General features: G+C 38.5%; 1 protein-coding gene across 1 annotated transcript in view; it reads left to right on the top strand.

Moving 5' to 3' along the window:
* The window catches only part of LOC306886790 (thyroid peroxidase-like), a gene marked incomplete at both ends in the record, with an annotated part of 35,134 nt that overhangs the window by 17,066 nt on the left and 4,278 nt on the right, over positions 1 to 13,790 (top strand). The window contains one exon of the mRNA XM_079444095.1: positions 11,519 to 11,762. Coding sequence (XP_079300221.1) covers positions 11,519 to 11,762 — 244 coding nt within the window. The remainder of the gene's footprint in view (positions 1 to 11,518; positions 11,763 to 13,790) is intronic.

Below are 13,790 nucleotides of genomic sequence, written 5' to 3'. Positions count from 1 at the left end.
ACATGGTCAGCAACAATACTCAGGTAGGTTGTGGCATTTAAACGATGCTCAGTTGGTACAAAGGGGCCCAAAGTGTGCCAAGAAAATATCCCCCACACCATTACACCACCACCACCAGCCTGAACCGTTGAGACAAGGCAGGATGGATCCATGCTTTCATGTTCTTTACGCCAAATTCTGACCCTACCATCTGAGTGTCGCAGCAGAAATCGAGACTCATCAGACCAGGCAACGGTTTTCCAATCTTCTATTGTCCAATTTTGGTGAGCCTGTGTGAATTGTATCCTCTGTTTCCTGTTCTTAGCTGACAGGAGCGGCACCCGGTGTGATCTTCTGCTGCTGTAGCCCATCTGCTTCAGGGTTTGACGTGTTGTGCGTTCAGAGATGGTATTCTGCATACCTTGGATGTAACGAGTGGTTATATGAGTTACTGTTGCCTTTCTATCATCTCTAACCAGTCTGCCCATTCTCCTCTGACCTCTGACATCAACAAGGCATTTTCGTCACACAACTGCCGCTCACTGGATATTTTCTCTTTTTCGGGCCATTCTCTGTAAACCCTAGAGATGGTTGTGTGTGAAAATCCCAGTAGATCAGCAGTTTTTTAAATACTCAGACCAGCCCGTCTGGCACCAACAACCAGTCCACGTTCAAAGTCACTTAAATCCCCTTTCTTCCTCATTCTGATGCTCGGTTTGAACTTCAAGTCGTCTTCACCACATCTAGATGCCTAAATGCATTGAGTTGCTGCCATGTGATTGGCTGATTAGCAATTTGTGTTACCAAGCAATTTAACAGGTGTACCTAATAAAGTGGCCGGTGACTGTATACTATGATATTATCATAGTTTTTGGACATTTGTTGTTGTTGTTGTTGTTATATGATATCATATACTATGTTTTTTGTGAATATGGTAAATGCACAATGGTAATACTAATGTATTTTTGGGCTGTCATATAAATGCATGGTATGTGAATGTGCTAATCCTTCAATACAGTGCAATATACTCTACTGATCGAAAGTTACTCAAGAAATTAATATAATAATTATTATAATATATGTATTATATTGATTTATATTATATAAATATTTTTTTTATTATTATACTATTTACTATTTATTATATTATAAACATTTTATAAATGATTTTCATGTAAATATACAAATATAATAAATTAAAAAGAATCCTGAAAAATTAAATGCATCATTGCTTCCACAAAAATATTCATCAGCACAACAATATGTTTTCAATATTGATAATAATCAGAAATGTTTCTTGAGCAGTAAATCAGCATACTAGAATGATTTCTGAAGATCATGTGACACTGAAGACTGGAGTAATGATGCTGAAAATACAGCTGTGCATCACAGAATTACAGTTATAAAATTACAGTTTAACAGATATTCACATAGGAAACATTTATTTTAAATTCACAATATTACAGTTTTTACTGTGATCAAATAAATGCAGCTTTGGTGAGAAGAAGAGACCTTTCAAAAACATAAAAAAATGTTTCAGACTCTAAACTTAGAGCTTTTTCACATTTGGCTCCCAAACTCTGGAATAGCCTTCCTGATAACATTCGGGGTTCAGACACACTCTCTCTGTTTAAATCTAGATTAAAGACATATCTCTTTAGTCAAGCATACACATAATGCATTTTATAATCTTGTACTGCAGTTATATCTGATCAAATGTACATTATTATTATTCTTTAGCTTGGGTTGAACAATTTATTTTTGCTTAGATGGAACAGCAGCTACGCTAATCATGTCTCTGCTTGTCTCTACGTTTCTGCCACGGGATTAACATCCCGTGGTAGCCAGGAATTACAGAACTTCAGTCTGGATCCAACCACTACATGATCTAAGATGACCGAACACCTGAGATGGAGGATCAGCGCCGGGAGATGACGTATGTGTCCCTAATCGTAGGCAGAGGCCAACACCTGGATGAACGCCAGAGACAGATCCCCATTGAGGACCCCACCACTTAGACAGCCATCGGAAAAGACCACTGGAACCAGCTGAGCCCATTCAATCTGACTTGCTGCGGTTTGGAACTGAACTACTGGTTTGTTGGCCAGAGGAGAATTGGCCCCCCGACTGAGCCTGGTTTCTCCCAAGGTTTTTTTCTCCATTCTATCACCGATGGAGTTTTGGTTCCTTGCCGCTGTCGCCTCTGGCTTGCTTAGTTGGGGACGCTTCATTTCCAGCGATATCGCCGACCTTATTGCAAAGACACTATTTAAACTTATTGACACATTATTTTCCTTTTGTGATATTGTGCAGTGCTTTGACACAATTTGCATTGTAAAAAGCGCTATATAAATAAAGGTGACTTGACTTAAACCATAGTATATAATAATACAAATAAATTTGTCTTTTTGGTTGGAATTTACAGGAGATTTTTTTTCTCAAATACTAATATAAAAACATATAAAGCATAGTAACTTAATTTTTTTAACAAAAAAGAATTTTAACAAAAATTATTTCTTTGGCAATGAAACTTTGCCTTCATTAGAACATTTATGCAAAACCTATTCCATAAATTACGTCTGTCTGACAAACGTGACCTCTGATGAGCAATTACTGGTTCTGAACGTCCGCAGTCGAGGGTCTCATTGTCTCTGCTGACCAAAAATCACACATCAGCAGAAAAAAATCAAAAATCACAAGAGCAGAAGTAAAACCTGTCAGTTCTGTCACATACAGTACTGTCAGATCTGGACGTGTGTTTTCGCCTGAGCTAAACGCTGAAGAGCTAATTATGTCAGCTTGACAGAGCCAGCATACTGATCTACTGTTTAACTGGCTGTTTCTTCTGAGACAACATTTTTAGTAATATCTCCTCCTACAGTTTTGAAGTTAACCACTGAGCTTGACTCAGATCTGACTTTGTACGCTGTTTCTTTTCTAACTGATCGGACATACCGTTTTCATTTAACGGAAGAAAAAAATCCCATAGACTTTTAATTGAGGGAGTCAAAACTTTTGAGTATTTAAGCTGTCTGTCACAAGCTTATCATAGGACAGCATGCTAAAGGAAACATGCTATTGATGTACTAATGATGTAAAACATACTAGCGCTTCATTTATGTGCTAAATTATACTAGCGACGTGTTAAATAATGCCAGCAATGTGTTACATCATGCTATTAACATGATAGCAATATGGTAAACCATGTTAGCAACATTTTATGACTTTGAGTAAATCTTATTTAAAAAAGCCAACATCAAAGTTAGTCATCAAACGTTACTCATCTGGTTACGGTTTATTCCTGCGTTATCTGTGTATGTATCACAGTTTTTGATGCATCACAGACACTTTTCTGTGAATCAATATTCAGAAATAGTATTTTAACAACCAAAAAAACTGCACCTTTAAAGATGCAATAAATGAGTTTAACTGTGCTTGAGGCAGCAACTGTTCAGGCTGCACAGAATGAAGCTCAGCAGATTGATAATGTCCATACAAAGTTGATCGTCTCATAGTCTCAGTGATCAGATCTGAGCATGTTTATTGTTTATGTACCCGGTTAGTGATAGACTAGTTAAAGCGGTTAGTCCCTCAGTGGTGCTGCTCACACTGAGCTTTTCTCTTTTCCGAAAGCGTCCAATTAAAGCTTATCTGCATTTTCTGAAACACTGTGTGCTTCAGGTGTTGAAACTCCTCTCTGTTTGTTCTGCAGTGACGGCTGGTTAAACCACAGATCCGTGCAGGAGGAGCTGCTCTGCGGTGCTGTTTAAACCCGCATCTGGTTCAGAGTAGTGCTACTTTAGTGTTACTGAGATATAGTTTTTATTCATGTTTTAAATTCACTGTAAAAAAATAAAAAGTTGAGAACTTAAAAGTTTAAGGCAACCAGCTTCAGCAGATTTTTGAGTTTTCTCAACTTGTTTTTGTAGATTTCTCAAATTTTGTTTTCTCAAAAGTTGAGAAAACAGTGTTCGTTTTTATTTTTACTGATTATTTTCTTTTTTAATTTTAAAGTTTGTCATTTTGGTTGTGTTTTTTATTTTAGTTATAGTTATTTTAGTATAGTTTTAGTTATTTTAGTACAGTACATCAAGTTAAAGGTGCCATAGAATGGAAAACTGTATTTACCATGGCATAGTTGAATAATAAGAGTTCTGGACATGGAAATTACATACCGTGAGCCTCAAACACCATTGTTTCCTCCTTCTTATGTAAATCTCGTGAATAAAAAAGACCAGTGAAAAATAGGCGAATCAGAACATAATCCCCGACTGTGACGTTACAGTCGGGATCACTAATAGTTACGCCCCCAACATTTGCATAAACCCACCCATGTTCTAGGCCAGCCGCCAGCCAAACCATCAGAAGTTCTGCAGGTATTGTGAAGAAACAAGCGATGACAACAGCGAAAATGGCAGATCATGGAAATAAATGTTATGTTCCAGGCTGTGCAGGGGATGTGAAGTGCAAGGATGGGTTGGTGTTTGTATTCAGAAAGGCACGGAAAGCAAATAACGTTCTAATAAAATAATGCAAGCCACTAAAGGGACATGGTTAGCTCCTTGCTAGCTATAGCCTGTTACATTACAGTACATAAGATTTCGGAATCTCGAAAGTGAAAGTAAAAAGCGATCTTGCATTCGAAAGCAGTTTCAATGCCCCGCATATTAATAGCGGCTCCCTGATGCCCGCATTTTATATACAGTATAATTACCCGACGATATAACTGTGAGAGAAAGTACTGAAATAGATATTTTCCTCCCTGTATTTCCTTCCTGCTGTGTGAGCTACTGAAATGAGCCGCACTGTGAAACAGCCAATCAGAGCAGAGCTCAACATTATTATTCATGACCCTTCCAAATAAGCCAATAACAGACCATTTCATTCTAGGGAGAAACCCTAGGATTTTAAATGGACTTGTAAAACCATTTCTGGAGAATTTTTGCCCTTACCTAAGCTACAAACCACATAAACAGAGTAAGGAGAGATGACTGAGGATGAAGATATCATGTAGATATCAGAGTACAATTTAAATATTGTATCAATGCATTCTATGGCACCTTTAAACTAAATGAAAATGAGAAATGTTGTCTTGGCAACTATATACTGACTTCTTCTCTCTGACTTCTCTGCTAATGTTTCCACTGCTAAAAAGACATACTATAATGACAAAATTAACAATTTGCCTAACTCTCGCATGCTCTATAAAACATTTTCCTCCCTCCTTTGTCCTCCTCACCCTCCTTCATCATCTCTAACAGCTGACGACTTTGCCACATTCTTCATTAATAAAATAACAAACCTCAATGCACAATTTTCCACGCCACAATCTATCAAACCCATCTTACCAGCAAACATACACTCGTTCACATCCTTCTCTCCACTCTCTCAGGCAGAAGTCTCTAAACTCATCCTTTCCAGTCATCCTACTACCTGTCCGCTTGATCCTATTCCATCTCATCTCCTTCAAGCCATTTCTCCTGCAGTTGTACCTGCACTCTCTCACATCGTTAACATCCCTTCACACTGGAATTTTTCCCTCAGCATTTAAACAGACTCGTATAACTCCACTTCTTAAAAAACCCACTCTTAACCCAACTCTTTTAGGGAACTATAGACCGGTTTCCCTTCTTCCTTTCATTGCAAAAACACTTGAACGAGTTGTGTTCAATCAAGTCTCTGTCTTTCTCACACAGAACAACCTCCTGGACAGTAACCAATCTGGCTTCACAAGTGGACATTCGAACGAAACTACTTCTTCTTCATTACTTATCTTGCTGGATCTGTCTGCTGCTTTTGATACGGTCAACCATCAGATCCTCTTGTCAACCCTATAAAGTCTGGGAATGTGTCGTCACAGTGGCAATGCATTCTGGGAATTTAGGTAACGGGAGCTACCACGGAGACTGGATAATATAGTGAATATAGACGTTGATATTATTTAAATAATAGATTGTCTCTATTATTCTACTTAAGATCGCCTTGGAGTGGTTAAGGCTCACTTTACATCATTTGCCATAGCCCTTTGCACAACCTGTGTGAAAAAAACGTTCTTTTTTCAGCCTTAGAAAGCTGAAAAAGCAGAGGTATTTCCTGCAGACATTAATAGATGCCATAAGTTAGCCCTTATCAGTGTCTGCATGAAATACCTCTGCTTTTGATTAACGCTATGTTGATACAGTAAGCGTTAATCATTCAACGCGATCTTAAGTTGAATCACATAAGCATAAAATAATAGCCTTTAAAATGTCTACATTCACTATGGAACTCGGATGAAAGTTAAACTGAAACTCGGTAACAACTCAAATAAGATATGGCTTAATAATTGATCTCTGTAGATTTAATATACAGTGATTTGCATTAAACTGTAAGCCCTCACACTACAAATAAAATAAAATCATATATGGAAATATTATCTGTGGCAGCTCTTTGATCCCAGGCCACTTGTTTGTAAGGATTAATTTTCATTCATTCATTTATTTGATCGTTTATCATTGTTCGGCATCTCTAATAATAAGGAATCTTCAACTTGGTTCATTATTTATTTGCACAGCATCCACAATAAACATCGATTCAAAGCAGCTTATAGTAAGTTCTGTTACCTCTATAATGGCTTAATTCTTTACACTGAGCAGATTTACTGGGCAATATTGTGATATATAACAATGCTAAACGATCCACTGTTTAAGATCTAGCTATGTATTATCCCCTTTAAAAAATAGGCATGGTTTTGCTGCTCTAATCAAAGTGTTTTAGCAGTTAGCCTATATCAGTACCACTGTAGTGAAGGAGACTGAATAATGAATATATGCAGCCTCTCAGACAAACCACAGAGCAATTTTTTTTTTTTTTTTTTTTTTTTATTTAAAGAGATTTACTTATTAGTCCGTTTTATTCTAAGAGTATGTAAGATGGTTTTCAAAAAATATTAATAGTAAACGGTCGGCTTTTTTCTGTGGTGATTTGCATGTGTTTACACTGTGCGCTCCTGAGCGTTACATAAAACATGGCGGAATCTGGCGCGGCGTGAATTGTAGTTTGCCAAGCTCAATCGAGAAAGGGCATCTCAGGAACCGCAATCCAGTGGTTTGAGTCTTACCTCTCTGATAGGTCCTTCAAAGTATCCTGGAGAGGTGAGGTATCCAAGTCTTAACATCTAGCTACTGGAGTGCCTCAGGGCTCAGTTCTTGGACCACTTCTCTTTTCTGTCTACATGGCATCACTAGGTTCTGTCATTCAGAAACATGGCTTTTCATATCACTGCTATGCTGATGACACTCAACTCTACCTCTCATTCCATCCTGATGATCCGACGATAGCTGCTCGCATCTCAGCGTGTCTAACAGACATTTCTTGCTGGATGAAGGACCATCACCTTCAACTCAACCTAGCTAAGACAGAACTGCTTGTAGTTTCAGCTAACCCATCACTTCATCACAATCTCACCTTCCAGTTAGGCTCATCTACCATAACTCCTTCAAAAACAGCCAGAAACCTTGGAGGTGTGATTGATGATAAGCTGACTTTCTCAGACCACATTGCTAAAACTGCCCGGTCCTGCAGATTTGCATTATACAATATTAAGAAGATCAGGCCCTTTCTCTCGGAATATGCAACACAACTCCTTGTTCAGGCTCTTGTTCTGTCCAGACTTGATTATTGCAATGCTCTCTTGGCAGGTCTTCCAGCCAATTCTATTAAACCTCTACAATTAATCCAAAATGCCGCTGCAAGATTAATCTTTAATGAGCCGAAAAGAACGCACGTCACGCCTCTGTTCATCAATTTGCACTGGCTACCAATAGCTGCTCGCATTAAATTCAAGGCATTAATGTTTGCCTACAGAACCACCACTGGCTCTGCACCCCTTTACCTAAATTCATTACTTCAGACTTATGTGCCCTCTAGAAGCCTGCGTTCTTCAAGTGAATGACACATTATTGTGCCATCCCAAAGATGCACAAAAACACTTTCACTGACTTTTTCATTAACTTTTCCCATCTGTTGGAATGACCTGCCCAACTCAATCAGAGCAGCCGAATCCTTACCCATCTTCAAGAAACAGCTAAAAACTCATCTGTTCCATCTTTACTTGACCCTCTAACTCTAGTACTCTCTATTCTAATTTTATTTTATCTATGTCTTTTTATTAAAAAAAAAAAAAAAAATTATAATAATAATTATCTGTACTGCGTTAGGCTAACCAAGACTTGTAATAGCACTTGCACGTTGTTGCTCTTTTGTTGGTTTTGATTGCTTCTTATGTCCTCATTTGAAAGTCGCTTTGGATAAAAGCGTCTGCTAAATGACTAAATAAATAAAAAAATATACTTTGTTGCATATTTTTATTTATTTCAAAAAATAAGAATGAAAATGTTTATTCTTAGGTCTTTATAGAGTTTTCCATTCTTTTTATTTCAGTTTTAATTTAATTCTTATTTTATTTAAAGGGAAAGGGAAGTGGTGTCTGGCCAAGTATGGTGACCCATACTCAGAATTTGTGCTCTGCATTTAACCCATCCAAGTGTACACTCAGTAGTGAACACACACCCGGAGCAGTGGGCAACCAATGGAGCAGTTGGGGGTTCGGTGTCTTGCTCAAGGGTCTCACCCCAGTCGTGGTATTGAGGGTGGAGAGAGTGTTGGTTATTCACTCCCCCACCTATAATCCCTGCCAGACCTGAGACTCGAACCCACGACCTTCAGGTTATGAGTCCAACTCGCTATCCATTAGGCCACGACTGCCCCAATTTATGTATCTTTTTTTATATTTTGTTTTCATTAAAACTTATTTTAATAAAATCTTTCATCACTTAGTCTTTTTTTTTTCACAGAATATTTTTTATTTATTTAAAAAAATATATTCTTAGGTTTTAATGGGATTTTTTAATAGATTTTTATTTCATGTTTAGTTATTTTAGTACATCAGGTTAACTAAATGAAAATAATAAATATTTGCTTGGCAACTAATTTCATATTTTATTTTTGTTAAAGTATATTTTCTATCAATAAAAACTTTCATGATCAGTTGTTTTTCACAAAATAAGAAAGATTTTTATTATTGTGTTTTTATAATGTTTCTACTCAATTTGATTTCAGTTTTAGTTATTTTAGTACATCAAGTTAAACTAAATTAAAATGAGAAATGTTGCCTTGCCAACTACATTTTTTCATAGTTAAAAATAAAGCTGACATAAAATAAAATACAAATATTAAATGAAAAACATAAACACTTCAACAAAATTAAAAAATAAGCAAAAAACTAAAATAAGCTAAAGCTTAAGCACTAAAATTGCTAAAGCTAAAACTTAAATAAATATCAATTAAAATTGTATTATTATTATTTTTATTTATGTTTTTAAAAGCAAAAATGCTACAAATGCACATATTTTATGAGAAATTGTGACATGCGCAAGTAAAATAGGCTCTGTTTTTGGAATCAGCACCCAAACATTTGTAAGAAACTTAAATTTCATTCAGCAAATATGATGAAGGACTGTATTTGAATGAGTTTTTGAATGCACTTAAATGATGAACCCGATGAATGTGGCGGCATCACTTCATTCAGAGCAGCAGAATCAGATCCTTTCTGTGTCAAACAGACAGAGAAGCAGATGCGCCGCACTGGGCAGAGAAGAGATTGAGGGATTAAAGGCCTCGAGGCGTGGAAGTAAAGCCCCGGTCCTCTCCGAATCAAAGACACATTTGATGGCTCGCACAGGCGTCTCTGAGGCTGAATGCTGCCCGGCTCCGTGGATTAAAGGGACTTTAAAGCAGTATAGAAGCCATGTGGCACACATCAAAAGGAGCGCAGTGTTTAACAATGTCCCGCAGGGGCCGACTTCACACGGCCAGTAAAAACAGTTTCCAGTGCTGCTCTTTTACGGACAGCGGGTTTGATTTATACGTCCCCTCCGTCAGTCAGACACGCTTCTGAAACATCTCTGTGCAGGACGCTGTGCTTCTCGACGTGAAACGCTGGACTATTTTCATAAACAGCGATAAGATGGGATGAATTCTTGAGGCGTATCACAGCGAGAAAGAGCCGAACGATCTCATCTTATCTGCAGGCACAGGACATCCCAAACAAAGTGTCTCACAGAATCTACAGTTTTGTGTGAGATATTGCAATTAAAATAAATAAATAAAAATAAAACTTTCCTAAAAAAGCATGTTCGGTACTTCCAATAAAGCTGAAAATAAAAAACATAAAGTCTAAATGTTGGCTTGGCAACTAAATGAAATAAGTTGAAGTTGAAGAACTAAAATTGTTCAAACTAAAACATAAATAAAAATAAATGAAAGCTTTTGTGTTGTTATTGTATTCGTTCTTTCCTCGATCTGTGTAAAATTCATCACAAAATAACGTTGTATTTAAGTCATGTTATGATGCAATAAAATTAAATTAAACATAGCTAGAAATGTGTATTTGTTCATTGAAATAAAGCTGACATCAAATAAATATTAAATAAAAAATAACTTTTCAAAAGTTGGCTTTGCAACTAACTGCAATATGTTAAAGCTGAAGTAGTAAAATTACTAAAACCTAAACTGAAATGACTGTTTATTTTTTCCTCTTTCCGTAACCTGTATAAAATTAATTACCAAGTCATGTTATTATTGTTAGGATGCAATAAAAATATATTATTTTTGTTAATTGAAATAAAGATGCCATGAAATATGAATATTAAATGAAAAAAAAAAAAAAAAAAGTTTAGGTTGAAGTACTACAATTGCTAAAACTTTTTTTTTTATGTCTTTTTTTTTATTCATTCTTTCCTTAACCTGTGTAAAATTAATCAACCCAGCAGTAACATTTCTGTGTAGGATGCCGCACCTCTCGAGGCGAGACGCTGGACTATTTTCATAAACAGCGATAAGACCGGATGAATTTGAGGCGTATCTCAGCAAGAAAGAGTCGTATGATCTCATCTGCACATCCCAAACCACCATCGCACACAGAATATACAGAATCCCAGATAGACAAGTGTCGTTCACATTAGTGAGCAGATGAAGTGTGCTTTTCTCAGAGTTGCATCTATAGATTTCAGAATCACACTATCATTATGCAGTGCTCTGGATTTTGCACTCTGGGGCCGAAAGAAGTGTGTTCAGATTTACCATTTTGTCTTGCACATGTCTCTTTGATGCAGTGATGTAAACATGCAAAACCTAGTGAGCTGCCTATCTAGACGGCATCTCTCAGCATCACAGCACACCTCTTAGGCAGCATGCAAAAAAAAAAAGATGATCCCAGAAAGCATTACAACCATTGAAAAATTAATCATCCACAATCATAGGTACAGTAGGACTACCCGTTTCCTACAGCACACTCAAATCAAAATTGGAGAAAAACACAAAACCAGAAACAGTTTTTCCACCCCATTTATTGAAAACCAGCTAAAGTCTTCGGTCGCTCTTGAACCATTACAGGACTGAGTGATGCCTCCCCTTCCCACTGAACACCTAGAAAAAGCAGACAGTTAAATGGAGCACTTGAGTGTCAAATAAGCTTAAATCAGCAGCCTACCTCCAAAAGGAGCAGCAGGAATTCCACTATCAGGACCACATGTTGAGTCACAGCAACCACAAGCCTGGTGGCTCCCATCAGCACCAAACCACCTGCAACGAGAAAAATCAGACACGGCACCTTCAACTTGTTCTTCAGCAGCATGAACATACCCATTGGCAAAGGAACAGGATTTGTGGAGAGCATCACTGGGTGCAGAAGCAAGAGTGGCCTTCAGAATACACGTTATGTAGATCTGCAAGAGACACCACAGGTAAGAGATCACAAACCCAGAGCAGACGGAAGAGTAAAGCAAATTCATACAACACTCAGTACATACAGAAGGACTGGATGGCTCCTGGAACATGAAGGCCTCCAGCTGGAACTGGATCTTTTCTTTCTGGGTTTGAGGCATGAAACGAGAGCTGGAAGTTGTGACCTTAGCATCCACAAGGCACCTGATGATTTAAAAAAAAAAAAAAAAACACAACTCAATGTCAACTGCAGCATCTACCTTACCCTAATTCTCAGTGACAAAGTGGTTACAAGGAGCAAGCTCAATCAACTGGCGATTTGGTTAGCATCTGGTGACATGAACACACCCATGATTCTCAATGAAGGAATATCTCGGAAGGGTGGTCACATCAGGTTCTTGAGTGGCCACACAGTGGTCCACAAACACACGCAGTGGGACGTGGTTGTACACCTTCACAGACGCCTCAATATTAATAATGTCACCCAGGAAATAAGTGTGTGAGGGCCTCTCATAGGACCAGTCATCTGCGAGGAGGAAGAACAGTTTAGGTACAGCCTCGTTCAGAAGGCAGAAGGTCTAAAGAAACTGCACCAACCCATCATGAGCTTCAGGGAGAACAGCAAGACTTCCTCGCCAACCTCCGTTGAAGCATAAGGGACCCAAGTTGGCCTCAAGGCATTACCGCTTACAGTATGAAACCTGCAGTTCAAGGAGGAACCAAACAAATGGTCTTCCAGTTACACCACCACAAGCAGCAAGGCCACATGTCACAAGAGGTCACTTACCTTTGGTAGTGGCATTGGACACCGACAACTGCACCATCTGCACGAGTAATCGGAGTGCCAGCGAGGGCGTCAGGTGTGTAGGTAAGAGCAAAGGTGTAGACAAGCTCATCCTCGGTCATCTGTAAGAGACTGAATGCATTACCAAGCGGACTCAAAAATAATTCCAAAAGGTGTCTTAGCAAGTCGCATCATAAAATCACTTGGTTCACATGAGTGAACAATTCCACTAAAGAACGGAACTGTCCCATGGATGTTAGAGGTTCAGGGAACCATTGATACCAAAGAACCTTTGATTTAGTAGTGTGCAGCATAATATAGTAAGATTTACCATTAGCACACTGTTGCAGTCCTGCAGTTCATACTCAAAATAGAGCACCCTGGAGCCAGGGACCCAACCGACAACAGGACATCCTCCCAAAGTCAGACCAGATGGCTGGATCAGCTGACCATTGCTAAACAAGTCCTGCTGTACCTCCACATGAACCCAATTCTCACCGCATTGAATAGCTACACTACTGGGAGTCACAGGTTGCCTCAACTGGAAGTCCTCCGCCACCTCGCTCTGCACCTCTGGAACAACGGGAAACCTCCAGGCCAAAGGCTTGACTGGACCCTGCAACACCTGCTTCTCCTGAAGACCAAGAGGCTCTTGTGCAAATCCTCTGGAGTCAAGATTCTGAAACTGAGAAGCCTTTTGCAAAGGGTTCCAGAACCCTTGAGAAGAAAGAGCAGGACCTCTGGAAACTTGATCAGATTGTGGCTTCGTGCTACTTGGACTTTGATTGTATCTCAAATTTCCCCATGCATTCTTCAGATCAAATGCCACGATCACAACCAGCACTAACACACCATGGAAAAGACCCATCCTGACAAGCATTGAAACGATACCACAATACCCACTAATGCTTGTCTTTGCCATTAAGTACAGCTTTGAATTTAGGTGGCTCCTCCCCTTTCAGCTTAATTGCTTGCCTTTGATTCTCCTCTGGACCTGTAGAGTTTATGCATTAGCAAATGAGAACGTTCTAGAGTCATTAGCCAATAGAAAGCTTGATATGGATCTGAGGGTTTCATCTACACTCATTCCCAATTTTCACAAGATCACACAAATAATAGAGATTTCTCTCTTTTTAAGAGTTTTACTTTATTATAAGAACAGCTCTGGAAAAATTTAGCATTACATCACTTGCTCACCAATGGTCAGGTGGTGTCATGGCATGGGCATGCATGGCTGTCTCTGGAACAGGCCCTCTCAACTTTA

The sequence above is a fragment of the Barbus barbus genome, assembly GCF_936440315.1.
Source record: "Barbus barbus genome assembly, chromosome: 20".
NCBI lineage: Eukaryota > Metazoa > Chordata > Actinopteri > Cypriniformes > Cyprinidae > Barbus > Barbus barbus.
This window is presented reverse-complemented; position numbering and strand designations above follow the sequence as displayed.